This window comes from Panthera pardus, unplaced genomic scaffold, assembly GCF_024362965.1.
Source record: "Panthera pardus isolate Hobbes unplaced genomic scaffold, ASM2436296v1 HiC_scaffold_27, whole genome shotgun sequence".
In the NCBI taxonomy this organism is placed as follows: Eukaryota; Metazoa; Chordata; class Mammalia; order Carnivora; family Felidae; genus Panthera; species Panthera pardus.
This window is the reverse complement of record NW_026526843.1, coordinates 7,258,299-7,268,064: the sequence shown is the minus strand read 5'-3', so window position 1 is coordinate 7,268,064 and position 9,766 is coordinate 7,258,299. Positions and strand designations below refer to the sequence as shown.

At 48.3% G+C, this 9,766-nt stretch overlaps 1 protein-coding gene across 1 annotated transcript; it reads left to right on the top strand.

Annotated features, from left to right (window-relative positions):
* Positions 1 to 714: 714 nt before the first annotated feature.
* Positions 715 to 9,125, top strand: LOC109250433 (cancer/testis antigen family 45 member A8-like). Its single transcript, XM_019421474.2, has 5 exons — positions 715 to 800; positions 5,851 to 6,031; positions 7,677 to 7,799; positions 8,368 to 8,462; positions 8,844 to 9,125. The coding sequence occupies exons 2-5, from the start codon at positions 5,854 to 5,856 to the stop codon at positions 8,847 to 8,849; spliced, it is 402 nt and encodes a 133-aa protein (XP_019277019.1). The 5' UTR covers positions 715 to 800; positions 5,851 to 5,853; the 3' UTR covers positions 8,850 to 9,125.
* The last annotated feature ends 641 nt before the right edge of the window (positions 9,126 to 9,766 follow it).

Sequence of the window (9,766 nt, the reverse complement as noted above, 5' to 3'; positions counted from 1 at the left end):
AGGGAGAGAGAGAGAAGAAGGGCAGAGATAGAAAGAGAAAGAATTCCCAAACAGGTTCCACACCGTCAGCACTGAGCCCGACTCGGGGCTGGAACTCAGGAACCACAAGGTCTTGACCTGAGCTAAACTCGGCCCTTAACAGACTGAGCCACCCAGGCGCCCCAATGAGCAACGTTTCTAACTCCCCCCCAAGAGTAATGTGCAAAGCAGATTTGTGCTGGCACTTTTGTAGCAAAGGCTTTTAACTTTTTCTCACGAATACTTGCTGCATTTTATCACGTGTGGTCTTCATCTATTAGGATGATCATACCATCCTCCTCTTTTACTGTTAATACGGTGTGCCAGCTTTTGATTTATTCCCTCTCCGCTCCAAATTCACACTGCTAGCCTGCTGGATTGAAAAATGTTCTGGTTCCTTTAAGTTTTCCTGTGGCGTCAGTGACCGAGGTCTGTCTGTAGGGGGCGCCTGGCACATGCTAGCGGGGGCGTGGGGGTGGAAAGACGTGCTTCGTGGCGCTGGGGGACTGGCACAGCAGGCTCCTGGGGGTTCGAGGCTTCTCCAGCACCGGGCTCTGCGCCGAGGAGCAGCATCCGGGGTCTGCAGCTTGGCTTACACCCCCCGGGAAAGTAATAATGTATCAGTCCTCTGGCCACACACGTGCCTGTGCACACCACTCCCAGAACCCTTAGAGGGCGCATTTCCAGCAACTCCCAGAGGGCACATTTCTAGAAAGTTCCACGTGAGAGGCACCACAGCCTCACCGCCATCGTGCGGGTTGCTGCCAGGCTCCGGGAACAAGGTCAGGATTTTCACACTCGGAGCGCGGATTCTTTTCCCTGGGAGCTGTCCCTGAACTCGGGGGGCGTGTCTCCCTCAGGTGCGGTATCTTGCTGGCTGATCTACCTCAGCTCCGTGGACACAGTTCCTCGGCTTCTGGCCTCAGCCCGGGGGTGGGCGGCGTCTCCCCGGGCAGCGGGTGTCGGCCAGTTTGGTGGTCAGAGAGACAGAGTGCCGCGAGGGGCGTTCCTCGTGGAACCGTCTCGGTGCTGGGGAGGGGACTCTCGTCCGGGGGCTTATCTCAGTCGTGAGCGGGGCTGGGGGGGTTTCCTGGCAGTCCACCCGAGCCGTGCGAGGGCAGCGTTTCCTCGGCGCGTTGCCTCAGCCCCGAGGTTCCTGCCCACGAGGGCCACTGCCTCAGCCTGTGGGAGCCTCTCCTCGGGGCTTGGCTCAGCCTGAGGGGGCCCTTTTCCCTGGGTGCTCTGTCGCAGCCACGATGGCGGTGGGCTTTGCTCGCGTCGGGCGGGTCCCCGGGCGGGTCCCCGGGCGGGGGTGGGGGGGGGACGCTTAGTCCTGGGGAGGCTTTCGTGGGTGCCGCGTCACAGCCAGTGGGGGTGCTGTTCCTCGGGTGTTTAAGACTGGAGTGAAAGTCGCCCTCGGGGGCTCTGTGTGAGCCGTCGGGGAGACAACTTGACGTTGGGTCCTTTCTCAGCGCTGGCGGCTTGGGCTCTTTCTTGGTGCTCCCTCTGCTGCCATCTGGGGAGCTGAGACTGTCGTTGGAAAGGTCCATCTGTGCACGGAAGGGGGACTCCGCCTGGAGTGCTCCGCCTCAGCCCTGGCCGAGGAGGTGTCCCTTCTGCAGTGGGGGGACTAGGCCCCGGCTGCCGTCTCAGCCGTGGCTGCGGAGCCGTGTGGGGCTCTGTCTCAGCCTTTGGGGGGAGGTCTTCGTTGGGTGCGCGAAGGCACTCTGCGGGGAGTTGTTCTTCCATGGATGCTGTGTTGCAGCCTTGGGCACAGTAATTTTCCTTGAATTCTGGATCTAGTCTTGGGGGAGTTTCATCCCACTTTTTAACTATCACCTGGGGCATCAAGCTGGGGACCTGGGTCCACAGTGTATGAGAGTTGGTTACCGTTACATACTCACAAACACTTGGTGTGCAGGCAGTCTTGAATCTCAGCCACCCTGCTGGGTGTGCAGGGGCCTCTCCTTAAGTCTAAATGTGCATTTTGTGCTGATTAGAGGTTGACTGGCCATTCGTGTGTGTGTGTTTTACGAGATGCCTTTCCAGGTCTTTTAGCCACATTTCATTGAAATATTTGTGTTTTGCTAAATTGATTTGTAGCCCTACATATATTTCTATTTCTGTGCATATTTAAATATATCATTCTGAGTATCTTCTGCAGATCTGTTTTGCTTTGTCACCATCTCAATAGTGTCATTTTGACGAACAGATATTCTCAGTTCGATTAAGTGTATTGAACAGTCTCTTCTTTCTGGTCAGTGCTTTTATTTTTTCAAAACCTTTCCTACTCTAAAGCCATGAAGGTGACGTCCTAAGTTTTGTCCCAGATTTCCTATTCATCTGATATCAATGTGGTGTGGATGGAACTGAGGTCAGAGAGGAGGCGCATTTCCCTGCAGGGACCGGGTGGACTTACCGAAGGGACCACAGTGGTTCGTGGGCCCCAGTGTCAGCCATCTAGCAGCTGTTATTTCCGGATTGATTTCTAGACTCTCTAGGCTCTTGCACGGGTGTATCCGCCCACCCTTGCCCCAGTGCCACGTGCTTGCCATGCTTCTCCTTTCCAGGAAGTCTGCTGGCTGGCGTCTTACCTCTTCCAACCTTCTTTCTCTGAAAGATTGTCTCAGCCCTTCCACTGTTTACTATCAGCTCACTAATTTCCCCAAAAGGAACAAGATGGAGTTTTGAAATTTGAAATAGAAAGTTATTTACATTTAAATATGATTGCAATAGTTATTCCTGGCAGAAATGACAATAATGACTTAATGAGTCTTGCAATCCATAAAAAAAAATGTATTTCTCTCCATTGCCTTGAGGCCTGAAGCATCTCTCAGTGGTGTTTTTGTGTTACGTATAGTTCTGTGGGACACCTGTCATTAGGTTTACTCCCTGGGTTTTGATGTTGTTGACACTGTTTGCAATGGTATTTTAATTTTCTTTTTCTAAATATTTTGGTTATTACAGAGAAGTAGATGTGGTTTTTGATCCTTCCTCCTGAATACAATAAATTCGCTGTTGTTCACATATCAACTCTAATTGTTTGTATCCTTTTGGATATTCCATGTACAGAAAAATGTCATCTGTGAATGACAGTTTTGCTTTTACCTTTCCACAATTTATACTTGTAATAGTTTCTTGGCACTGCTGCAGTTTTTATGACCTCCATATATTTTTGAATAGATAGTAGACGTCCTTGTCTGGTTTACAAACTTAGGTAGAAAATGTTTGGTATATCGCCATTAAGTATTATGTTTGCTATAGGATTTTGGGGGGTGAATACTCTCTATTAGGTTAAGGAAACTGCCTTCTATTCTCAGTTGCTGATAATTTTTAAGCATCAGTAGCTTTTGAACTTGGAAACATCTATAAAATTAATAATGGAAACTTTCCTTGTTTTTTTTTTCTAAATACAATTGGACTGATCAAATTTTAAACCAATGTTGCCTTCATGAAATACACTACATCATAACATGATGCATATCTTTTATTTTTGTTTGCTAATCTTTTGTTTAGAGTTTTTATATGTGTTTTCAGGAAAGGAATCTTGACCAGTAGTTTTCCTTTCTTCTATGTCCTTGTTAGATGTTGGTGTCAGGTTTATACTTGCATCATAAAATGAGGTGGGAACTGGTCCAAGAGTTTATGTAACACTGATATTATTTCCCCCTAAATTCTTGGAGTACTCATCAGGGAAGCCTTCTGGATAGGAAGTTTTTGTTTATTTTTAATTTTTTAATTTTTTTAATTTTTTAAAATTGGATAGGAGTTTTAAATTGTTAATACTTTTACCAGATACAGGAGTTCTAGATTTTCTCTTTCTTCTTTAGTAAAATTTTGGTAAGCTTTATTTTTCTCTAAGTGTCTCTATTTTATCTCAGCTAATACAATGGAAGGTGCCAGGCAGGAGCCTTGAGAAAGCAAAGGAGGGGTGGTCCCCGGGTTGGCCTGGAATCAGGTTTGAGAACAGATCAGCTCCCTGTGCTGCTCAACCCTCATATGGTCACTTTACTCCAGGCCCTGACTGTGAACATTTTGAGTTCAAATGCAATCAAAGGTTTATATTCAAAGTTAAATGCAGTTAACATCTTGCAGTTCAAATGGTACTAAAGTAGTTTTCAGGGGATGACAGTTCTCAGGGAAAGGGATTCACACTCACCAGCATCACAAGAGATCTGCTGATAAACAAGCATGTCAATGGCAGGGTGACAGATGTAGTCGAGGCGATGGAAGTCGTGCTCAGCAGTCTGACACGCTCTTCCCTAGTCACTCCTGTTCCTGGATTTCTTGTGACTGTGGTCCAATGCAGCGCGTGAGGCCTCACAGCAGGGATTTCGGGGACCTTAAGTTCTTGTTCTGGCCACTCTTGATGTGGCCACCCCCGCCTCATCTCAACACTTTATTCTTTTTTAATTTTTTAATGTTTTTATTTATTTTTTAAACAGAGAGAGACAGAGCAGGAGCAGGGGAGGGACAGAGAGAGAGAGAGAGGGAGATGCAGAATCCGAAGCAGGCTCCAGGCTCGGAGCTGTCGGCACGGAGCCTGATGCGGGGCTCGAACCCACCAACTGCGAGATCATGACCTGAGTCGAAGTCGGACGCTCAAACGACTGAGCCACCCAGGCGCCCCTCAACACTTTTAGAAGATGGTCTGTTCCGAGCAAAGGGATTTTCATGACCAGACCAAACTGAAGGCTGCATGCTAGCAACCCCTGGAGAAGGCATCAGTACTACCAAACCCTCCCACTGCTCCTGGGACTCTCTGGGCTCCAGATCCCTTCTGACTCCACATCTTCTCTTCCTTACCTTGGCCCTGAGTTTTTGCCACAATTATAGCTCTGTGAAATACTGAATAAATTAGTACGAGTAGAGCATTTAGCAGAGTAGAGCATTTAGCTGGCTGGTATGAAATGCTCCATGAAAATAATTCTCCCCTTTTGTACTTCTCCTTAATGGGAACTGTCAATGATTCAGAAAAGGAATTTGTCCCCAGTTCATTCCAATATGATGGGGCAAATTTGGGGGTTACCCTTAAATGAGAAGACCTTTCAGCTAGTCTGTCATACCAATATGTGCCAACTGATCTATGAACAATATTGAGAAGTGCCCATCACAGGGCTCCTAGGTGGACACATTGGACTCTGTGCCATTGGACACGCGTGGGTTAAAGATTTCCACCTCCTGTCCCCTCACCCTCGACGAGGGGCATTCTGTAAAGACTCGGCCAATATCGATAATGTTGTATTTAAATCAAAATGGAAAGGAAACTGAATTATTTCCCCTGAAAGGGTTGACACAGAATGTTATTTACTTTGTCAGCGAGGTAATCATGTATTTATTTAATTCTGGCTGAGGGGTTCGCATCCTGCAAGTGAGCTGATTCATCGTGTACAATGTTTGCCTTTGGACTACGCTTGTAGGATAGCTTCCTCCCAAGCTTCCTCCATTTTCTCCCTAGAGGGATGGAAAAGAGGCTGGGGCTCCTGAGAACGGAGTGTTTGTGGGGGCATGATAAACCTTGGCCCTTGAGAAAACTCACATTAACGATGGAGAGGCATGTTGTATACACATATGTACAATGCAGCTTCAGCATGGTTGCATTTTTTAAGTTTATTTGTTTATTTTGAGAGAGAGAGAGAGAGAGAGAGAGAGAACCAGCGGGGGAGGGGCAGAGAGAATGAGAGGGAGAAACCCGAGCAGCCCTGAGTCAGGGCTCTGTCCCACGAACCGTGAGATCATGACCTGAGCTGATATCAAGGGTCTGAGCCACCCATGCATCCTAGTTTGGTTGCATTTTTGTCATTAATGGGCTATGTTTCTGATGCTTCTCAGGAAATGATGACCGATAAAGCAGAGGAGTCTGCTGTTGGGCCCGAGAACCAAATGAAACGTCGTGGAGAACCCATGACTTCTCCTCTGTGTAAGAGAAGACTGACCATGGCAATGCTGTCAGTGATGCCGGAAGGAGAGGGAGCATCCGAGGCCGGGGGCTCAGCCGTGTGTTTGGAAGATGGTGAGGATGCCTGTGCCCCCCACCCCCTTCCTGACCTGCCCCAGTGCAGCCTGGCCTCTGGCTCCTCCCTGCCAGGGAGCAGTTCCCTCAAGGTCACCGGCTTTGGGTGACGCTGCCCTTAATTTCTCATCCACATTAGGCACAGGTGTTCCCGCTCTCCTTCATGGAAACCTTCCTGGATTCCCAAGCTCCGCACTCAACTGGTTTCCTTCTCCTTATTGAATATTCCTTTTCTTTCATTCTTTTTTGAGTCTTCTGGCTCTCCTCTTAATATTGTACTCCTTCCTGGATCCCACCATCGGGATGTCCCTCTACCCACCTCCTCCTCACTCAGCAGGTCGCTGCACTAGCTTCTGACCTTACAGCCTGCTCTCCCACTTGACCCTCCTGACCCATCACTGCCCTGCAGCCCGACTGACTCTGTGCGCAAGGAAATCCGATCCTGCCACGTCCATCCCGAAACCCGCCACCAACTCCCCCGAGCACTCAGAACACGATTGGAGCTCCCGACGCTGGTCTACACGCTCTGCAGGACCCGGTCCTGCCCTCCTCTCCTGCACGTGTCCTCTGGGTGTCCTCCTTGTTCTCTCTGCCTCTGTCCTTTGCTCCACGGCCCCGGCTCGTCCCCTCCTAGGGCCCTGCACTGGCCCTCACGGCAGCCAGAAGTCCTCCTCACGTGCACAGGCCGCCCTGTCTCCTGCTCCACGGGTCACCTCCTCAGAGGGCCCTGCCCCACCGCGGATCCTGGAGGCACCCCCTCCTGCTCTCTGTCACATCCCTGATGTCTTCCTTCCTAACACGAGTTCAAACTGTATAACTCCCTTTACCCATTTTACACATACTGTCTGACTTCCCCATGAGGATGTAAGTTCCACAAGGGTAGGGATTGTTTCTGTCTGTCACGTTCACTGCCGATCTCCCAGCATTTGGCTCAGTGCCTGGCACAGAGGAGGCTGAGTAAATGAAGGAGAGGTGTCAACATGATGTAGAAAATAATTCATCTTCCGAGACAGAAAAGACAGATGAGGAAGATCATTAACTGACTGGGAGTGTTGGTGATGGAGTGCCAATATCAGGCATGCTGACATCAAGTGGCACGTTCAGCTTTTTACCTTGTAAACGGCATCAAAGGGGCATTAAACCATGAGTGCCAGGGCCCTGTGAATGTTTGTTTACTGGTTGTACTGCCCAACTACATTTCTGTATGCATGCAGAGTGCCAAGAATGTAAGAGGCTTCTTTGTTCTGTTATTTTTCCTGAAGTCAAATTTTCAGGTCGGATACATGGATCCGGTGTATCCTCCTGCTATGACCTAAGACCTTGAGAGACTGTGGAGCACGTGGATGTCCATGCGGGGTCGTTGAAATGCCTGCCGTTGCAGCTCCGCATTACACTTGGTTTCCAGATGCACCTGTCGTTCACAATATCCACAGCAGGCGAGGGAAAAGTGGTCGATCCCTACTGATAGCTTCTTGTCAAAATCCGTTCGCCCAGAGCCTATGAATATGGCAGGAGATGGTATTCCACACCAACCAATTGGACTCTCTGTCTCGTGACTTAACCCGTCTCAGCAAAGGTGGGCTGAGTCACAAACCTGGCAGTAATGCACTGGCGGGAGGAATCATTACCATCCGTCTCTCTACAGATGATCCCAGGGTCACCGCAGTATCTGTGCTGGAAGAAGGGCCAGGGAAACCGCCAAAAACGATGGAAATCACTGCGGAAATGAAACATCAATTGAAGAAGGAAATTCAAAGATTTGGACAACGTAAGTAGAATAGGAATTTTCATAAGTGAAACCACAGGAAGTCTTTCTCATTCTATGAGTTCAAAGTTTTTTTAAGTTTACTTATTTTGAGAAGCGGGGGCAGAGAGAGGGAGAGAGAGAATCCCGCAGCCTCTGCACTGACAGCGCCGGGTTGGATCTCATGAACTGTGGGGTTATGACCTAAGCTGAAATCAAGGGTTGGATGATTAACCGACTAAGCCACCTAGGCGCCCCTCTCATTCTGTGATTTAGACTGGATTCCACAGAGCTCTTACGGCTTATCCTTTCCCAGAATTGGGTTTTCACATAATTTAAGACAGGTCCTCTTTATTGTGACTAAAATGTCTCAGTACTTTGTTCTTTTTTTAATCTCTCAATTGTTTATTATTCGTAAGGGTTCCATGGGTAGCTATGTTTCGGTGTCCGGATGTAAGCATGTAAAGCACAAGTACTATGTAACATTCTAGCCCTTGAATGATTGCTGAGGCAGCAGATACACCAAGATTTGAGTTCTGCCTCTTCTTTCTACTTTAGAAATACTGACAGTTTTTTTTCTAAATATATCCAGAATATGATAGAGTCTTCAAACTGCTTGAAGGAGTGCAAGAACCTCTGGAATTGCGGCAAAAATTTTGTTGCATTTTGCAGGAGGAAGGCAACAAGGTGGGTACAGAGAGAAACTCCAGTATGTTTCACAGCAGGGCCCAGGGAGGTGCTGGGCAAAGGGTGGGGACAGGGCTGCCTGGCTTTCTTAAACCCTGACCCTCATTCAGAGTTCATGCTGTCTCTGTAGTTATTTAGATTGATATTATCTGATCTGCCTCATTCTTCCAAGCTCAATAAGACTTCTATTCACAACAGAATTTCAGGTGGGTGTGGACCATCAACCGACACTCTTTGTATTTCCTAGATTGTCTCTTACCATGAGGGTCCATTTTCTATTCCCATGTAGATTGGAAGCTTCTCTTTCTGTTCTTCACAGAGTTTCCATAATTATGGGTTCTTGGATATCTTTTGGCTAGTGACTTGTTTCTTTGTTTTCAGATTTAAAAGACAAGACTTAATAAGCCACCTTGAGACAGTACTAGAAAAATTGGAATCAGACCAAATTCTCAACGAAGATAATCCCACCCCAAATTTATAATCCTACTAGTGAAATGATCAATAACAAACCAGAACAAGATGGCTGCCTTAGAATGGAACCTGATATTGTTGATGCCTCCTCACATGTGTTAGTTAAGACAATTGTCTTCTTGAGGCTAAGAAAAAGAGTTGGAACTTAAATGTTATAAATTTCTGTTATTAAAAGCTGGGCATTTTCCCTAAGTATTTGGTTTGAACAGACGATTTATTGTGTGTGTGTGTCTGTGTTTGCCTTCCCCCTGAAATGGGGGACCCCACGAAGTCACCAGGTTGCACTGAATCCTACTCCTCAGCGGGTCCCAGGCCTTAGCTGGCATTCATAACTGTCTTGTCCACTAGCCATTTCTTCTTCGTTTTGCCTGAGAGCTGTCTCAGCCTGAGGGGTCAGTGGGCTCCTCCTGAGGGGATGACTCACACCTTAATTACAGATGGACCTGACCAGTAGATGTCCTCACTGAAGTGAGTTGTTATAACTTCCTTTGACTGGAGTCAGCACCGTGAGAGCGCCGGGAGACACCCAGACCTCGCCGACATATTCCTCCTCAGTGTCTTGTGTCGTTGCGAGCCAGTGTCCTTAACACTCGGGTTCCGTCTCCCCACCCTGTGCAGGCGCCCCGTGTTTGCCTGACGGTGGGGAGAGACGAGCATCCAGACTGACCGCCGGGCAGCGTCTGTTTCCATTTCAGCGGAGTCAGGGTAGGGGCTCTGGTGGAAAACAGTCCTCCTTTGGGAAAAGACCTCCAGTACGGGGAAGCCTGAAGCTGTGGGGACAGGAAGCAAAATTTCGCTACTGGATGCGTGGGAGTGAGAGTGAGCGGAGCCCC